Here is a 20,934-nt window from a genome sequence, read left to right on the forward strand (position 1 = left end):
TAATTGAATGAATAAATCAGTTGAATAATTTTTAATCAATTGATAGGCAAATTAAATTGTTGTATTTCAGGATGAGGAGAATAAGATTGACAGTGAAGCTGAGGATGAAGTGGTCCTACCATCCCAAGAACTTGACTACAACTCTCCATTTGTTAAAGCCTCCGCAAGGAATTGTACTGAGGAGAGTGGTAATGTGGATCTTATTTAAATCTAGCAATTACATGAGAGCATACACTACAAATAGTTTTATAACAAGATTGTAACATCTCTCAAATCGACTCTAAAAGAAGAATATTAATATAATTGAATAATATAACAATTCTATTTGAAATTTCAAACAGGCGAATTCCCCCCCCCCCCCCATAAATACAGTTCCTTTATAAAAGCAAGCAAATCAGTAGGAATATTACTACACAATAAGGACTTGATACTGTTAAGAACATGCTATCTGAAGAATACTATACTCATACTATCTATATATCAGTAAACTATTTACAAATCAATTTTTTTTTTAAATAAAATTTCTATATTTATTTTAAAAGGAAAGTTTACCATTGGTTGTTATCATTGTCTATTGAGGATGCAGAAGCAGTGCTGTCTACGAACTATGGGCAGACAGTCTAGCCTCCTTCTCATTATTATTTGTTATTAGTATGACAGTCCCATTGTAATAATCTGTGGAGATCTTGCTTATCCTTGCTGCTTTTATATCCTATACTAAACTTCTTTTAAATTAATATTATATGATGCTTTTAACACCTGAAAATTAAATTTACACAGTTTTAACCTTTTCTATTATATTCTCAATTTATACTCAGTTCATTATTTCTTTAAGCAGAGCAACTCGAGTCTGCACACAGGCATGGAGCTTTATTTCCATGGAGGTTTATTTCCTAAGGACAATCCTTTCTTTTATGGTGCTTTTTCTTTTTTCGTTTCACTCTGTAATCTTAAATTTGTCAATTATACAGTTTTATTGCCGTGATGGCAATATTGTACATATATTTGAGAAATAAATCAATTTGTTCATTCAACATTTATCACACAGCGTTCGAATCAACCATCCGTGCTAATTTCCAATATCCAACAATGGGGCATTACCTGTAAAAGAATAAAGAGAATTGTATGAATATATGTAATAAACTATATGAATCCAATCTGGATGGATGTAAAGGATTCTGGCAATTAAAAATTCTTTAAAAAATTAAAGAATAAGAATAAATTTATTTTTTGAAAGAAACGTTCTTACAATACCTTTGTACAAAATTGGCAATTAAATAACAATCTTAAAACTAGTAATGTTTAATAAATAAATCTACAAAATTAATATTTCAAATAAAACATAAATGTTTTCCTCAAAAACATTAGGGGCTTATATGGCAATAGCCAGTTTTGAGGTTCCTTTTAAAAATTAATTTAACTTTTAAGCGCCAAAGAATAACATATAATTTTATTTAAAAAGATAAATTAAGTATAACTGTATAGAAACTAGCTAGTCTTAACCTTTGTTAAGAATAAAATGAAAGTAAAAGTATATAAACACAAATTTCTGAAATGCTGTTTGATTAAACATGTATTTTAATAATTGAGTCAATGCATTCAAATTCAGTAAACTATACCCCTTTTTGTTAATAGGTATACACTTATTTTACAATTTTAATGTCATCGGAAAGTTTATTGTACATTTTTAGACCTATAAATTTAAAAGATTTCATAGCATCAATGTAATCTAACTCAGCAATGATTGCTGGGGTCGTAATTAAGAAGGCACTCTTGTGAAGCAATGTGGAAAACTGGTGAGCATTCGTCAGTACTTTTTTATGGAGAAGATTTTCTCCACTGGACAAACAAACAAAAGGTTATCATTAAGCAAATAATTTGGTGACTGTTTTGTGAAATGTGAGTACTAGCACTCCTACCTACTTATTTCCAATTCTTTGTTCATTTGTGTTATTTATTCTACATTTAGTACAACGTTCTCTTATTCTTTTTGATACAATTTTTAATGAGACCCTTGGCTCTTGATGGTAGGGGATCTAAATAATAAAGAGACTGGCCTCTCTTTAAAAAAAAAGTAGGATACATGCACAGGAGCGGCGTTAGGGTAGGGCGCGGTAGGGCGACCGCCCAGAGGCGCCGGACGAAAAGGGTAGCCTTTTTTCGTATACGAGGGTCGTCCAGAAAGTAAAGAACGTTTTGTTATAAGTCAATAAAAACAAAAGATAAGAGCATGAAAATTTATTTATAAATACTTATAAACTTACTCTATTTTTCTACAAAATCGCCGGAACTGTCAAGGCACTTGTTGTAGCGTGGCACCAGTTTTTCTATACCGACGTTATACTGTTCTGCCGCCAAGGAATGAAGCCACGTTTTTACTCCTTCTTTGAGGTCTTCGTCACCCAAAAAGTTTTTTCCGCCTAAAAACACTTTCAACTTTGGAAACAAGTGATAGTCACTCGGAGCCAGATCTGGACTATACGGAGGGTTTCCGAAGATTTGCCATTTGAAAGAATTGAGTTCTGCTTTGGTTCGTGCACTGCAATGAGGCCGAGCATTGTCGTGGATCAGCACCACTTTCGACGACAGCATTCCGCGTCGTTTGTTCTGAATAGCGCGGCGAAGCCGATGCAAGGTCTCGATGTAGGCCTCTGAGTTGATTGTTTCGCCTCTCGGCATGAACTCCACATGGATTAGGCCTTTTCGGTCCCAAAAAACTGTTGCCATCAATTCCTGGTGTTCAAATTTGGTTTTTCTTTCCTGTTTTTTGTTGGTGAATTCGAGTGATGCCATTCCATTGACTGGAGCTTTGTTTCCGGGGTTCGATAGGAAACCCAAGTTTCGTCACCCGTTACGATGCGTTAAGAAACCGTATCACACTACGCAGTTCACACTTGGCGGGATTTTCAATTAACGCCGCCATTTTAAACTTTCACAGGAGACGCAAACGTGACCTCACGGTACCGCTACTCAGCTCACACTGAGGCAGAAGGTGTGGCTAACGAACAAGCTATCTACCGCGGTGGTGGGGGAACTGCGCCGCCCGTGATGCGCAATCGTTCTTTACTTTCTGGACGACCCTCGTATAATTGAATTGCAGTTAAGGGGCGCCGAAGAAATCTCACCCAGGGCACTAGTAGTGCTAAAACCGGCTCTGTACATGCAGACACATACATGCTCAAACATATATCACTAATATTTAATTTTATGATTTCTTTGCTATAGTACTTATGTTTTTAAAGTATTTGAATATAATTTTCAGTGAATCCGACAAAAAGTTGTAATTAATGTTGTTTGTACTAATTCTTCCAGTGATAGAAATTGAGACCAGGACCTTGTCAGAGACGTTGTCCTCAACCTGTCTGAGAGAGAAGGAGATTAGCTGCATTTGTGATTGTAACAATGAATCGAGTGCTGTTATCAAGTGCTCTTCTTGTTTTAAATTTCAGCACAAGGTCAGTCTCTTTCACTATTAAGCTTAATTTCCACATTCCTATAGTTGAAACTGACTTTCAAGCTAAAAAATAAATTTAACAAAAATGGAAGATCATGGAACTCTACATAGTATGTACATTCTAAATCTATTTTTGAAACACTGAAATGTGTTTTGTCTAATGTTCATTTCTAAAACTCTAATATTTATATTAGTGTTTTGTTCATGTATGTGTATGGATTTCTCATGTATTGCAAAGTAATTACAGTCTACTTTTCTGTTCCCATACTTTATTTTCAACTTTACACCTACAGTAGACTAAAATTATCAGTAGTTTTGAATGCAAGACTGTTTAAAACCAACTTTAGTAATCTGTGAGTGGGCTTTTTCAATGAATTATCAATAGGTTTAACCATATCAAATTTCAAATACATCTAAGGATAGACTGTATAAATTAGTCATATTTATCAGTAATATTACAAAATAATATTCATAAAAATAAGTATTGGTAAGGAATGTTTGCAAACAGAAATCATATTCCATCATGCTGTCTGAATAAATTTTAAAACAAATAAAAATAATCAAAAATAGTTAAAATAGACTGAAAATATTAATTGAAACTTATATTAACTAAATCTCCATGTATACGTATATTAGAACTTCATAATGGTGGGGGTAAGTGAGTCATGTAAGTACACCAGGAAGGCTGTTGACAATAAGATCGTGACGAGGAAGGACATAACGCTCACCTCAGTTTAGATTAGGGTGACCAAACCAGGATTGTCCCGGTTTTTTATCATGTCATATGTTGTCCCGAAAAATTGGCTCAGGACATCTAATAGTCCCGGAATTCAGTTTTACAACGAACCTATTTGATTTTTTTGACTCATTTGCAGTTAACTGCACTGTAGTGTCCTATTTATTGGCAATCATGTCAACTACCGACAACATCGGAATAACCTCCGCTTGTCGCGCCACTGTCACTATTCAGGTAACTGTCAGCTGTCAAAATGTGGTTATGTCAGTGTAGTTATTCAAGTTAGTTACAGTTATGTCTGTATTCACGTGTTCATTAGTAGTATTGAATCAAGCTGAAAAATGCTGAAACGTGCTTGTAAATTCAGTGACACTTATTCCAGCGAGTGGAACTTTATTAAGGCGTTTTGATAGTGAAGTTGAGTGCTCTGTTTGTAATTGTTTCGTTAGTACCAGTCATTAATTCCAATGGGCACTTCACAAATTTCATAATCAAATTTTATAAAAACATGTGCTTTCTAGCATGAGGACCACCAACAATGTCTTCTCTCTTTATAGATAAAATAAAAAGGCTGACAATCCGTTACAGCTTCCAGGTCTATGGACCAGGGTTGTGAGCTCTTTCAACCTCTGACCCAAACTAATATGTTTTACCTTGACGTTCATTAATATCGCCAATAGATTTAAATTTCTTTAGCGATTATCACAATTAAATAACTCAAATTGATTCCAGTATAAAGTGGACTTATCTTTTATTTTATTAATTATTTTAGTCACATGTAATAATCAGCTATTTGTGATATGTAACATAGAACATAGAAAAATATTATTATTCTCGGCACAACTAAATAATTTGTAATACTTCAACTCCTTAACTATACAGAACATGTGTCAAATCTGGGCCATTTCTACCAAACAACCAAGAAAAAAACCATTAAATTGATGTTTGGAAAATTCATGATTGCTTGTGGCCTGCCTCCTCCTGATGTAAGACACTTAATTAAGTCACCCATAGGGTATCACCATCATGGGTAATTTTAAGGGTTTCTCATAGAACAATTTTTCTTTCCCCGTATTGATCTCCATCCCATGAAACTTGAAATGTGAATATAACATTTCTGCAACTTTGCGGTTTAGGAAGACCCTTATTCTACAGGTTCTCGTTTCAAGGAGTGCTTGTTTCAACCTGAAGTTTGTCTTACAAGCAATAGTCAATAATATTTATAAAAGAATCTTGTTCAAATCAGTTTTCTAAGCATAGTAGATTAGATAGGCATGCCCAATGAAAGAAAAAAATGTAATGCTGGAGTTTTCAAATGCTATTTGAGATATGGCCACTTTGATCATCCAACATATTTGACTGGACTATATAAATCATGTGATTTATAAAAATCTTAGTCAGGTGAGAAAAAAATCACAAAATATGTTCGTTTTGGGGATTTTAGACTTACTTAAAACTAATCTGTTACTCAGATTTGTCACCACAGAAATAAAGACTGGTGATAAATTTCTTTTAAGAAAACTTCAAAATTATCAATATTAACTATGGCAGGGAAAGAACTGTTAGTAAGGTATACATTGATTTTTTTTTTAGTGAAAGTGGTGGACCCCAGGTTTCCCAGCTGATGGATAAATTTGTAATCACTGTTCTTTATCTATGAGGTTTACAATGTAAATAAGGTATGAAAAAATTAAGAAGTAAACATTTTAAATTTTCCTGGTTATATAATCAGCTGTTATTTTTTGTGGATAAACTTTTTCAGGTCTGGTGTGAGGCCATTATTTATCCCTTATGTGAACATGATTTGACTTCTGGTGTTTTAAGAATAAATAAATAAAAATAAACTGTGTGTTACTAATAAAAATCTTTAATTTGCTGTTATATTTGTTCTGTCACTATTTTACTTGCTCTTCACATATAATATGAAAATAATACAAAATCTAATACTAAAAATGTTTTAAAACTTCAATAAGCTGACATTTTGGTTTGAGTCAACCTTCTGAAGTCAGGTTTGTGGCATTATATTCCTCTAATAAAGATCTTTAATTTGATACGCTATTTGACCTATGCTCTCATTAAAACTTTTACTCTGAGACCTTGTGGGCCGTCCACATGGAAGCATAGCAGTCCACTAAATACGTTTTAAAATGTGTTTTTATTTGCACTAACAAAATTTAAAGTTTCCAGCTCTATGTTTCTCCTTTACCCCTGTATAACAACTCTCTAAACACTGATATTATTTTTAGTTGCACCATATGAACATTTACTCTAACATAGGCGTATAAATATGTAAGAAATTACAGCAACTGTTTAACAGAATAACAATAGCTGTATAAAGCAATTAATGATTCAATGTTTCCAAATAATAAACAGAAGAATGTTAACCAATAGTTTGTCTATCATTAAATGTCAAACAAGCATTTAACCCATTGCGGATTGTGTAGTTTTGGCGCGCGGGCACCAGCGAGCACGAATTAATTTACGGTCAGCGGCCGTACGAACAGCAATAGTGCGCCGCATCATATCGCTCGCTATTGTATACTAGAAAATTCAGCTGTGAAGGTATTCGTTCAGATGGAACATGGGTCTGCTGGGGTATCCGTGATGTAGGAATGATAACACGTGAGCAAGGTTCCAGGGTGGCAGGGATGATGTCTGAATCATAGTCTAAATAAAGCGGCTCGGGCGAAGTGATTACAACATCCGAGCCATTGTCTAGACTAAACCCAGACAATATGTACATATGTACGTCTGCGTCTTTTCGTTGTATCACTAACCTCAAAAGTATTATAATAACAACTGAGGAAAACATCCAATCAGAAGCGCTAAAAAGCAGAGAGTAAAGTCATATGAATTATTTTTCAACTTCGACATACAACTGCGATCTATAGGATATTTATAACACTTTTGAAAACTCTAAACATAGACTGTTGTTAAACACTCTTAGTTGACAAGCGAAGACGATCGCCTGATCTATCAGACATTAAAAGAACTATTTGGATGGAAACTTAAAAGCAGACCGCTTTTGCGACCTGAGCTCATCATCGTTAGGCCCGGCCGCTGGGTGACAAGCCCAGCTCGTCAGTGATCCGCAATGGGTTAAACCATTAAGTAAATTAATTATTTTTCAAGATAACATTCCTTGCTCAGAAGGGTCAGTTTCAATACTATTTGACTAAACACATAATAACAATGAAGCTAGGAAGTGTTCTCGAAGATCCGATATGTTGCACTATTATTAGTAATATGATATAACCATTCAATTCTGGGTCTTTGCCTATATCAGGGTTATAACATTTTTCATCTTTGTTTTTATAATTTTATAACATTTTATTCATGTTATGATAAATATGATGGCATTAAAGCCATCTTCACAGTGTTGACAACAAATTAAAATAATAATGCCATTATTAGATTTCATTACACAAAATACAGCTATTGCTTTTTGCTGTTGATAATTGATAAATAAAAACATGTACAATATAAACAGTAGTATGTTCATATTGTATATTTATCTATATCAATATTCATCTAGTATATTTATATTGTATAAGAGAAGGTGTGGTGGACTAAAAAAAAATTTGTGTGTTTTCAGGCATGTTATAAATTACTGAATGACCAGGAGATACCACATCACATCTGTGTCAATTGTCATGAGCCCGACAACTCAGAAAAATCATGCACACATCCAGATCTTGTTTATAATGAGAATCGAAAGGTAATTTTTTAAAATTTTTTGTTGACTATCTTTATGGTTATGTAGAATTTAATTATTAGGAGGAAATGATTTGTTCTTACAATAATTTGGTGTAAATTCAAATGGTTATTAGCCGGACACATCATATAAACACCGAATGTAATGTTCAGAATTTGTTTTAGTAAATTAAAAACCATTTGAATAGTATTTCAAACATTTGTAACACAAAGCAAACTCAAGACAGGATGAATAGATGAATGAGTTTAAACTGCATGGTTTACATAAGATTAAGAACACAGAATTGGTTGTCATCGTTTGTAGATTGGGTATTATAGGCTTTGGGTGGGTTGCAGTCAGTTTGTGAAGTTTTTGCAACCTGTCCAAGGCTTTCGATTGTGTTGATCACCAACTCATAAATAAAATGATTTTATAGGGATAACAAGAAAAGTTCTATCACTGATTGAATGATATTTACCACATGGACTACAAAGATCAGTTGCAGCCAGTAATATAAATACTTAAAAATTCTGATGGAATGAAATTAAAAGTAAAGTAAAGTAAAGAATGTCTTATTTTACCAGGCGAAGTTAGGGCTAAGAAGCCCTCTCTAATTATATATGATATACAGTAGGAGTTTACTAGGGCCCACTCTATTTGTGATATAAATGAATATGTTCCTAAGGATATTGTATGACTGGTGTTACAGATGTTCTGATTAGTGAAAATTCAAGTGGAAATGTAGTCAGGTGAAATGAATTAAAAAAGTTAGTTAGAACAAAGTGGATTAATACTGAATCAAGATAAAACTAGTATTGTATATCTGTGCCAGCTGCGTAAAGAGTGTTAAGTCCAAAATTGGTCAAAATGAGTTATTGCTACACCCGCATGCAGAACAATGATATCTACGTTTGTGTATAGGGTGAGAAGTCCAATTTCACATATAAACAGGTTATTCACTTGTGCGCCAATGGTATAAGTAAAAAAGTGAAAACAATATTGATTGTGTAAAGTGTGTTTAGTCCATGGGTCACATTTTACTCAAACTATACTGCTTAAGGTCTATTTGTGTTTAGAGTGTTAAGTCCAAGCAATTTGTGACTTAACGCACTATTCACTAATTTATTTATTAAGTTAACACACTTTACACTGTTTTAAAGCCTGATTTGACTACTTTAGTTTTCAGTAGTTGTATTTGACCATACTCTGGAAAACAAGCACATAATAATCATCATAACCTGATAGTTTGTTGGTTAATGTAAAGTGTAGTGTACAAGTTAGTTTACCATCATGTCATCAAGATCTAAGCGGATTTTGGAAATGTGTAGTGCAGGTAAAAGCACAGATTTTTTCTTCGGAAGATGAAAAAGGGGCGTAATTTAAAAGAAAAAAATTGTCATCTTGAAGATGCAGAGTTTGCATATGAATCTAAAAAGTTTAGATAAAGAAAAATCAAAAGTTGACCATACCACTAAAAACAGTGACATTTGATTTGCAGCAATGCCCTGCCAACTCCTCTAGTTCACAATTCTGTGGCTTTCTATAAACGCCAACTTTGGACTTTCAACCTAACAGTCTACGACTGCACTGAAGGCTTAACTTACTGCTACCTTTGGCATGAAGGTATAGCTAGTAGAGGTGCCAATGAAGTGGGTTCATTTATCTATTCGTTCATTTCGGAAGCTACAAAACCTGATGCGACGATGTTTGACAATGTACACAGATACGTGTGGGGAGCCAGAACAAAAACCACACACATAGCTGCTATGTGTATTGGTGACCCTACAGAATTCGCCAGGACTAAAATGAAATCAACCATAAATGTTTGATACCTGGGCATACGCACAAGGAGTGTGATACATCTCACGCTCTAATTGAAAAAACGTAAAAAAAAAACCTTTCACAGAAACATTAACCACCCCCACGATTGGAGCCAGCTTATACGAAGTACCGGATCAAAGCATCCTTTTATTGTAATGAAGAACTTGAAGACTTTTTTTGACTTTGCTAAGTTTTTCAAAAGTGATCTCCAGCAGCGCAAAGCAAGATGTTGTAGGAAACAGTTTCAATTGGAGGAATGAGCAGTGGTTGAAGTACCTAAAAAGTGAACCTGGAAATCATTTTCTACAAAACTTTCATTGGACCCCAATCAATCATTTCAATGTATAAGTTTTAAAAGTAGATGTAATGAAACCACTTTTGCAATGGACCCCTAGTCTACGTTACAAGGGCCAAAAACCCTATCCCTGAAAAAACAAAAAGAAAGACCTCCTTGACCTATTACCTTTTATTTCACCTGTGTTTCAGCAATTTTATAAAGACCTGAAGACTTCACAGGAAGCAAAGGATACCTATCCAGATGACATTCCAAATGAAGAAACTGAAGAGGCAGTACCATTAGTTGTAAAAAGGAGGAACGCACAAAATCCAAAAAAAGAAGAAAACGTAATAAAACGAAAAGAAATAAATATAAAAACAATCCGCCAAAGGAAAAGGGTTAATAGACATTTTCAAAAAATAATTAATTGTTTGAATATTAATAATTCACTGCTCTGTAAGATTTAGAGAATTGTTAACTTTTTTACAGCTATTCCGAAAAACACAAAAAATTAAATTTTGTCAATTTACCAATATGGTTTGCCAGAGTAAAAACTGTTGTGTTTGTATAAATATTTAATCTAGCCTTTGACTTAATTAAACAATATACTACTTAAAGTTTTGTTTTTTAACCCTGCAAAACAATTTAAATATTTAAAGACAGTGTACTGTATAAAAAGTTTACTGTTTCAAATCGCAGCTTTCTTTCTAGTATAAAATAAGTTAAGTCCATGCAATTAGTGTAAACCGTGTTAAGTCCAAGTCAAAAAAAGTTTTACATTTTTTTCTAATAAAAGAAAATATTGTTACGTTATTTTGAAGTATAGTACCTTTTAAGGTAATACACAAAACTAATATTTTAATGAAAATAGGAGGTCTGTTAGTAGTAGGAGTAAAATGTCCACATACTACTAAAAAGTGTAGGTTTCAGATTTACTTAAAACTTCAACACGTGAATATCTCAAAACTATGTTTTTTGACTTAACACTCTTTTAACGCAGCTGGCACAGATATTTCAAAGTTAAAAATAGTATTTATAAGGGAACACATTGTTCTAATTTAATTATAGCTGATGAGAGTAACAGCCTGAGCAACATGTGTGCTTTTGTAATCAGCTGTTTTAAAGTAATTTAAAATTACTTTCATAAGGTTAATTTAGGAACTTTGTAAGTCCATGGACTTTAGCCATTGCTCTATTATTCAATGTATTTCAAATTCACATCTGGAATGTAGGAGTTTTCTACATATAGACTAATACTGTATATGTATGTAAAGTAATAGTTTAAATACATTAAATAATTGTACAAAAATGAAGAAATTCTTTTAATAATACAGATTACCATACATTTCTGGGAATCAGTATTGACAAAAATTTTAACTAGAAGCTATTGTTTATTTAATCAATATAAATGCACTTTTAATAAATAATTAAAAGTGCATTTAATTATTTATAAATGCACTTTTATATAAACTTGTATTTCCAATCAGTATTTATATAAACTTGTAAAATTGTATTTCCAATGGCACAATATTGCGTATAATGCAGTTATCGCAAGATAACCGAGTCAATCACCGTTGTGCATCGCAGCTGCTTGGATAGGTGACCACTGAGCGATCTTTTCCTTGTAAGCAGCCTCTGGTACTAGTTCAGATGTCACCTTTAAGGCGTTGGTCCTCAGACTAAATGTCACAGAGGGTTTCTTAGCCTTAACTTCGCCTGGTGAAATAAGACAGTCCTTTACCTTTTACCTATGTTTAAATCCAGGTAATGTTAAATGGGCAAGAAACTAGTCAGCATCAAGTTTTGGCGAAACTCGTGAACAATGTTAAAGGAATAAGTGACATGTTGAAAGTCTTAATCATTACACTATTTTGAGATGGTTCCATGTAAAACACATTTATTTTTTCCCAACTTTAATTTCTGTGCCAGATTAAATTTTGTTGCACAATTTTTCTCAAAACGTTTTAGTTAGTTAAAGTTAAAAGCGTGTTGTGCAAGGGATCCTCCTATATTAAATTCATTTTGTATTATTCATAGTATTGTTTTTTATGTAGATAACACTTTACACATTGTATGTTTTCAACATGGGGATTGCCAAGAACTAGGTATAGAGGTGTTGTTCATTAAATGACTAAACATCATAATATAGCAATCTCAGGCTTTATATAGGTCTGGTGAATAAATATAACATAACTCTATTGTAACTTTGGATACCTTGTACTGAGGAAAAGGTAGTTTTGTTTTTTTTTTTTTTTTTTTTTGCTCCGGATGTTATTTAGCTTTAGAAAATAAACTTACATATCATTTATTTATATATATGAATGTAGTAATTACTCAGCTTCATAATGCCTCTCAGATGCCTCACTGCTACCTCCACCTGTTCACCTGACCAGATCTCTGGACAACTTACTTTCTGATTGACCGTGGTTTACTATAAACCACAGAACTGAATATTTGGCAACCATACTAAGGTTTATATATAATATGTAACACAAGACCTCATCTCATACCTCCACCTGTTCACCTGACCAGATCTCTGGACAACTTACTTTCTGATTGACTGTGGTTTACTATAAACCACAGAACTGAATAGTTGGCAACCATACTAAGGTTTATATATAATATGTAACACAAAACCTCATCTCATACCTCCACCTGTTCACCTGACCAGATCTCTGGACAACTTACTTTCTGATTGACTGTGGTTTACTATAAACCACAGAACTGAATAGTTGGCAACCATACTAAGGTTTATATATAATATGTAACACAAGACCTCATCTCATACCTCCACCTGTTCACCTGACCAGATCTCTGGACAACTTACTTTCTGATTGACTGTGGTTTACTATAAACCACAGAACTGAATAGTTGGCAACCATACTAAGGTTTATATATAATATGTAACACAAGACCTCATCTCATACCTCAAATGTTCAAACTAACTGTAGTTTCTGATTGACCGTGGTTTACTATAAACCACAGAACTGAATAGTTGGCAACCATACTAAGGTTTATATATAATATGTAACACAAGACCTCATCTCATACCTCCACCTGTTCACCTGACCAGATCTCTGGACAACTTACTTTCTGATTGACTGTGGTTTACTATAAACCACAGAACTGAATAGTTGGCAACCATACTAAGGTTTATATATAATATGTAACACAAGACCTCATCTCATACCTCCACCTGTTCACCTGACCAGATCTCTGGACAACTTACTTTCTGATTGACTGTGGTTTACTATAAACCACAGAACTGAATAGTTGGCAACCATACTAAGGTTTATATATACTATGTAACACAAGACCTCATCTCATACCTCAAATGTTCAAACTAACTGTAGTTTCTGATTGACTGTGGTTTACTATAAACCACAGAACTGAATAGTTGGCAACCATACTAAGGTTTATATATAATATGTAACACAAGACCTCATCTCATACCTCAAATGTTCAAACTAACTGTAGTTTCTGATTGACTGTGGTTTACTATAAACCACAGAACTGAATAGTTGGCAACCATACTAAGGTTTATATATAATATGTAACACAAGACCTCATCTCATACCTCAAATGTTCAAACTAACTGTAGTTTCTGATTGACTGTGGTTTACTATAAACCACAGAACTGAATAGTTGGCAACCATACTAAGGTTTATATATAATATGTAACACAAGACCTCATCTCATACCTCAAATGTTCAAACTAACTGTAGTTTCTGATTGACTGTGGTTTACTATAAACCACAGAACTGAATAGTTGGCAACCATACTAAGGTTTATATATAATATGTAACACAAGACCTCATCTCATACCTCCACCTGTTCACCTGACCAGATCTCTGGACAACTTACTTTCTGATTGACTGTGGTTTACTATAAACCACAGAACTGAATAGTTGGCAACCATACTAAGGTTTATATATACTATGTAACACAAGACCTCATCTCATACCTCAAATGTTCAAACTAACTGTAGTTTCTGATTGACTGTGGTTTACTATAAACCACAGAACTGAATAGTTGGCAACCATACTAAGGTTTATATATAATATGTAACACAAGACCTCATCTCATACCTCAAATGTTCAAACTAACTGTAGTTTTTAATGGAATCTCGTTTTTTTGTCTATTACTGTATGAATCTTTTCAAACTAATACATTTTTTCAACAAATACACATCTTATAAACCAATAATATATAAACTCTGTGGCTAAAAACCAATCTTGACAATTGTTAATTGTATAATCATTATTCTCCCAGTTACTATCTGCTATACATTCATACATACTTGCTGAGATCTACTACGTAGAGAATAGTTAATTAATCAAAGGCACAGCAGTGGAGTTTGTCAAGAATTATCACACTCCTATTGTAACTCCCTCTCTCTCTCATTGTTAAAATTTCCCTGGGTAATTAACTCGTTTTTTAAGATATAGTTCATATTTGTTATTCAAAGTAATTATTATACAAACACAAAAATATATTTAATTATAATACATTTATTTCAGTTTGAAGCTTTGTATAGAAGAGCATTGATTCTGTGCTTGAACTCAGTTAGAGTATCATCAAACACTTTTGTAAGTACACTCAACTTCCCTCGACAAGTTGCTCAGAAGATACTCAACCAGCTTGACTCTGATGGGTTTCTCTGCTCCCCTACTGGCAAGAGAGGGTAAGCATTGAAATAGATTATATGCTGTAACTATACATAAAAGCCGTAAATTTAAGATGGTCAATAAAAAAGGTCACAAACTCTACTAATCTAAAAATTTTGTTAATCCAAACACTTAAAGAGTTGGCTGTAGTGATACAACATTGGGATTTTTGCTATAAGAACAATAGTAAATTTAAACACTTACATCCTTATTCTTAGTCATAGGAATACATACAAGAAGGTTCTTTTAAAAGATATAATACGCAGCCAAAAACTTTTTAATTTGTCTTGTAAAGTGTTGTAAGTATTCATTGAAATACAATAATTTTGTAGATTTTTTCATAATAAAAATTATAAAACATTAAAAAGTGTTTGGATATGTATTAATCATATCTTTAAAATCTCAAATAAATCTACAATTAAAAATAAGGTTGTTAAGGTATTTTAAGTTTAACATTGTTATTTTGGGGCCCAAGAAAACTAGTATAATTAATTTTTCAATTTTTTTTCGTATAAAATATTTTGATTATTGAGTTTTTATTTTACTTAGTGGAGAGGGGTATACATTTATTTTACCAGCATTTGAAGAAATATAATACAAATAAAACACATTTTTATATTAGATAATTCAATAAAGGATACAGATTCATGATCATCACAGGATACATGAGGGCTGTGAGCACTGAATTTGAAACTGATGTTGATATCCAAACTCATGCCACTGAAACATAACTATCAGTGGTGGAGCTACTTGAAATCATCTCTGTAGACAGATCCTATCAGGTTAGCACTACCCCTTACAGCCTCTGATCTCATAACCCAGTCCTCAAATTCAATATCCTTACTACCATATTTCTGGTTTTCTGTGAGGGAGTGAGCTGATAAGTCCTCCGAGGTGATTTCACTCAGTCCTATTCTCCTGTCTCCAGGCCCCATATGGTAAGGCCAAGATGGAAGGCCAATAAAATCTTGTTCTCTCACAATGTATCTTCTCACTCACGTGTCACAAGTACCTCACGTTTCTCAGGTACTTGACACATCAGGCAAATTTTTTGTTTTGTACACAAATTGAATCCGCCTCCAACCTCGTGTTCCTATGTTATGTGTATATATAGTGTACTAGCAGTTGCCCGCGGCTTCGCACGCAATTTCCCGTTGAAAACAGTACACTATATTCACTTATGATTTTTCTATCACATTCTAAACATTGCTGAGATAATTGATAGTCGTTCCATCGTGAGCCTCTTGGGCGCATTATGAAGGTATGTACCATATTCCTGCCTCTATCTTTCATGGTTTTTGCTAGGTGTTGATAAGTTATTCAGAACAATTAATGTATATGGATGAATCTCGGTAAACTAATTAGGTTATAAAGAATCAAATTCGGTCTGTTAAAATTAATTTTCTGTCTAAGATATTTCCAGTATTATTTAGGAGTGTGCCTTCAAGAAAATGTATCAAAGAAACCCAATTTCGATCATAAAGTGTCTTCTTTCGGCTCTTTTCATTTTCCATGTAACCAAATTCGATTACCTTATGTGCTAACATTCACGGATTTTTACAATGAGGTTGTTTTCATAATAGCGTTTAATAGTATTTTCATTGCATTAGATAGTTTATTGATCATTGGTGCAATCTGAATTTAAAATTAGGCAATGATGTCTTCTATGCAACCTGCATTACACTACTGATCAAGCACTTTACAATAAAAATTTTCTAAATTTTAAATGTAAACAAATGTTTCTGCCTCTTTGATGAACTTCAGCTGAAAGTATTAACAGCTGTTAAGTATCAGTTCGCTTTGTATTATGTGTCGTAGCGCAGTCTGTCGGATCCAATATAAAACACTCTAACATCAACAACGATTTATAATTAAAAAATTCATTAAATAAACTATTTAAACAGCCACCTCTCTAAAAGTATGCCTATGTTACTTCCAGGAACGTGTAGAATCACTGTACAAAATTTCACGATGTTTCGTGCATTGGTTCCAGAGTTATAACGGAACATACAAACAAACATTCGCATTTATATATATAAGATTAGTTGTTAATGTCGTAGTAAGGTTTCCATTTAGGAAAAGTTGCTAATGAAATCCAACCACAGTCGTCTCATTTGCCTTGACTCCCCTACCCGAATTTGTGTACAAAGTTCCACCCAATCATCAACTGACAATATAGACAGAGCAGGATTTTTCTGCCTCCTTACTATTTAGGTTGATTCAGCAGTGTGCCTCTCTGGTTTTTTCAAAAACAAACAAGGGGTGTCACCAGGATGAATTATAACAAGGGTGTCTGATAGTTAAGCAAGACCGCTGTTTAACTATCAGAGCAATTTCTAAATTAACAAGAATCAACAAGAAAAATGTTAGATAGATTCTTCATGAAAGTTTCCACATGAACATAGCAGTATGTTAACAAATAGTTTCTGCCTTCTTAGTACACATTATTACTTGTGATGAATTTTGTTTACTTACAATCCCAAAATGTCAGTTGACTCATTGGAAATCCCCTGCTTCTTTACAGAAAAAAAACATGTTTAATCATTGACTTATTGTTAATGTTAAATCTTATAGTTACAGACAGTTTTAGTTTATATACAAATAATAATAATTTCAAGAGATCAGAGTACCACATATAGAAATAGAAAAATTGTATTACTAAGGATGAATTATTATTTTATGAGCATAAAACATTTGTGCTTTTGTGTTTCAGCAATGTCCGAACTATTAAAATCGAATACTTGAAGGACAAAGCATTCACTAAGTATTTTCCTGTCCATAATGAGGAATCTATGGTAAGTCGTAATTATATATTTTTTTATTTTATATTGATTATGGGAACAAAATCTGAACTAAATTTTAATTTTTCATTACATTCTGAGTACTACTAATGTAATCTATTTGTCTATATTTTTACTGGAAATCGCATACATAATCTGGTCTTAAGTTGATGAGCTGTAAAAATTAGTACAAAATGAGTACTAAATCGTGGTGTAATTTTCTTAAAGAAATTCTGACTTAGGTGAGCTAGCGACATGGACATTGTATCTGCGTTTCAAACAGGGCAAAGTATCTTGATTTTGTTGTTCCAGTGTTTCTGATGGCTTTTATTCGTCTTAAGATGAAAAGACTTGTATTCAATTTCTTACACAGGTCGTCAACACATGTTCATGACATATTTTTATCAATAGTCATTCCTAGAAATTTGGCCTGGGGATTCACTTCAACTTCTGGAAGAGTTGCTAACTGGTTTGTCTTAAAAGTATTAATCACAAGGTCATTTGTGTGGCAGCATTGATAAGCCATATTTATATATATATATATTCATATATATATATATATATATATGAGCTTACTGGCAGTTGGTCAGCGGAATTCCCTGGACAGAAGAGTTGTGTCATCTGCATAGATAAGCGTATGACAAAGTCCGTCCAGGTACTGTGGCATGTTGTTTGTGAATAAAATAAACATCATAGCGCCAAAGACAGATCCTTGAGGTACACCTCTGGTTATAGCAAGTGGCTTGGATTTTATAGTATGGGTTTTTCCTCTTTGACTTTTATCAATTGGCTGCGTTATTCAAGGTAGCTCCTAAACCAGTCGAGAACAAGGGCCTATGATACCCAGGTTGTCATGTTTCGTTAAAATTAAGTTATGATCGAGGCAATCAAATGCCTTACTATAATCAACCATAATGCCTCTAGCTAGTTTTCCATTCTCAAGGTGGTCGATTATAAACTCTGCAAGTTTAATTATTGCAGTAGTAGTTGACTGTCCTTTAGAGAATCCATGTTGTCTTGTGGTCAGTAACTTATATTGCTCACAGTGGTCCATCAATCTCTTAAAGACAACTCGTTCAATCACTTTAGAGAAGTAGAGATGAGCGAAATTAGTCTCTAATTACTGGCATGCTTTGGACTTCCGCTTTTGAACTTAGAATATAATTTGGCCAGTTTTAAGGTCATAATGTATTTTCTTGGTTGTACCCCAGAAGTACACTGGGAGAGGAGAAATTTGATGAGCGTCCATCGGAAATTCTTTAAAGAAAATCAGGACTGGATTGAAACAAGAGTTTTGAACAAGTTTTGTACATATCCAATAAAAATGATACTAGTATAAGTCATGTAACTAGAATAAAAGTGTTTTTTTTTTCAAATAGTTGAAATAGCATAGTTGATAAAATACTGTTTTAATTATACACCATTTTCTTAAAATGTTTTGGTTTTATTTATGTTTTCCATGATGAAATGTTACAACTTGAATGACCATGGTTCCTCCCCCCATAATTTTGATCGTGGGTACACCATTGCCCAGGTTCGAATCCTGACTGATTCTCCGTCTTGATCTGTTCGATAAAATTCTTAAACATGAATTCAAGACAAGAGGGATTGGAAGAAAAAGGATACAACGAGGAAGGAGAATGATAAACAATTTTTTTGTATTAAATGAATCTATAACAATTATCAGATTGGAAAGTAATTCTTATGTAAATATGTAATGTATTTATATTTTGTTTATTATTGGTTTTTATAGGATGAAGAATATACAGTGGGTCCAGCAAAACGTTTGAAGTATGCTTCCATCAACAGAGGATTATGCATTGTCTAGGATGTATGGAGGACACCATCTGGTACAGATAGTTTAGTATATTTATATCTGTCATCTCCTTGGACAAAATTAATTAAGTTTGATTTTTCAGAGTCTATTTAGTAGTATTTTCTTTTTTAAGAGTAAATAATGTGATTCGTTACTGTGATGGCTTTTACTTTTCTGATAGAATATAAGTGCAGTTTAAATTGTGATAGTATCGTATAATTTTGAGTGAGAAATCTGTTTAAAACTTTTAGGAGCTCTAACAGTGCTTAGGTCTAGAACAATATTTATTATATACATGAAGTGTGTATCTGTTTCCTTGTTAATTTGTGTTCATATAGTATATGTAATATAGAAATATGTTAATTTTAGTTGAGGATCTCCCAAAAAAACATGTTTCACTTCTTCAAATTTCAGTGTCATAAATAAACAATTCAATGTTTAATACTATCTATAGGACAGACACATGTTGATTTCAATTAAGAGTTTGAAAATCAATGTAACTGATTGGTTGGTTTCATTGTTGGTTGACAATTTGTATGATCCTATAGTTCTATCTGTATTAAATCTCACTGTGATAATAAATAATATAACATTTAATGAAAAATAGAACACCATTAACATAATAGAAATAAGTTAGTTTCTCTTAAAGATCTAATAAAGAACTTGTTTAGTTGTATGATTATTTTAGTTATATGATAAATGTGATTAATAAATATTTTAGCTGAATGTGATAAATCAAAATAATTTATTGTCATAACTTGTAGTAATACTTAATAGTAATAGTAATCTAATAGACAACAATTATTAAGTCTTTCTGACAAAGAAGAGTATTTGTTATAATTATGTTTATTTGTACCACAATAATTATGCAATTTAGTAATAATGTCACACAGCAGTGTGAAAAATGTTCCTTTGAAAATGTAAAAAGATTAAGTGTGTATTATTTTATTTGATTAGTGGTAACAATAAATTGTTTATTAGTGTTGTACTATCTATGCCTTTCTGTTTGTTGCATGTCAGTGAGTCTCTCATAACACTTAAAATTCATAATGAAACATTAAAACTCATTGGCTACCCTGCAATAACTGCCACAGCACAAGCAGTTTTATACAATTTTTATATGTGAAATGGGTGGCATTGAACCTCTTCTGACATCTATACTATTATAAACAATCTAATGGTATCTGTCTATGTGTTTGTGTGATATTCAATCACATAAAAAACTACTAGACTGGTTCTACTGAAATTTTCATGGAAATTCTTAGGGCCCCTGGTTAACATAGAGACCTACTCATATTTCGAAAATCCCTCCGGGCAATACCCCACTGGTCTTGGAAACTTCCTTAACACACCATTATCCATTATATTTGGATTAATCAGGAGATAGTAAATTGGTTCCTAACCTGTAAATTTGTCAGTTTATACACATTTAACAGATGATAGTAAATATTTTTTGTTATTCTAGTCCCTGATCCACCACTGTTACTAGTAGAATTAATAACAAAAATATGTTAAAATTGTAATTTCCCAATATTGTCATCAAACTTATTACCAAATTGTAGCTAACTGGTACTCAATCACTAATTTAGCAAGTCTTTTTTCTTGAATCATAAAATTATTTTGTATTTCTAAAATTAATAACAGTTATTTAATAATTATATGTCTAGAGATATCTAATCTAAATTTTAC

General features: G+C 32.8%; 1 protein-coding gene across 1 annotated transcript in view; it reads left to right on the top strand.

Moving 5' to 3' along the window:
* LOC124371456 (HORMA domain-containing protein 1-like) overlaps positions 1-20,218 on the top strand; it is a 37,780-nt gene extending 17,562 nt beyond the window's left edge. The window contains exons 6-11 of the mRNA XM_046829785.1: positions 71-188; positions 3,313-3,455; positions 7,786-7,908; positions 14,503-14,666; positions 17,363-17,444; positions 19,183-20,218. Of these exons, the coding sequence (XP_046685741.1) occupies positions 71-188; positions 3,313-3,455; positions 7,786-7,908; positions 14,503-14,666; positions 17,363-17,444; positions 19,183-19,257 (705 nt within the window). The 3' untranslated portion in view covers positions 19,258-20,218. The remainder of the gene's footprint in view (positions 1-70; positions 189-3,312; positions 3,456-7,785; positions 7,909-14,502; positions 14,667-17,362; positions 17,445-19,182) is intronic.
* Positions 20,219-20,934: the final 716 nt, after the last annotated feature.

This window comes from Homalodisca vitripennis, unplaced genomic scaffold (genome assembly GCF_021130785.1).
Source record: "Homalodisca vitripennis isolate AUS2020 unplaced genomic scaffold, UT_GWSS_2.1 ScUCBcl_1441;HRSCAF=5073, whole genome shotgun sequence".
In the NCBI taxonomy this organism is placed as follows: domain Eukaryota; kingdom Metazoa; phylum Arthropoda; class Insecta; order Hemiptera; family Cicadellidae; genus Homalodisca; species Homalodisca vitripennis.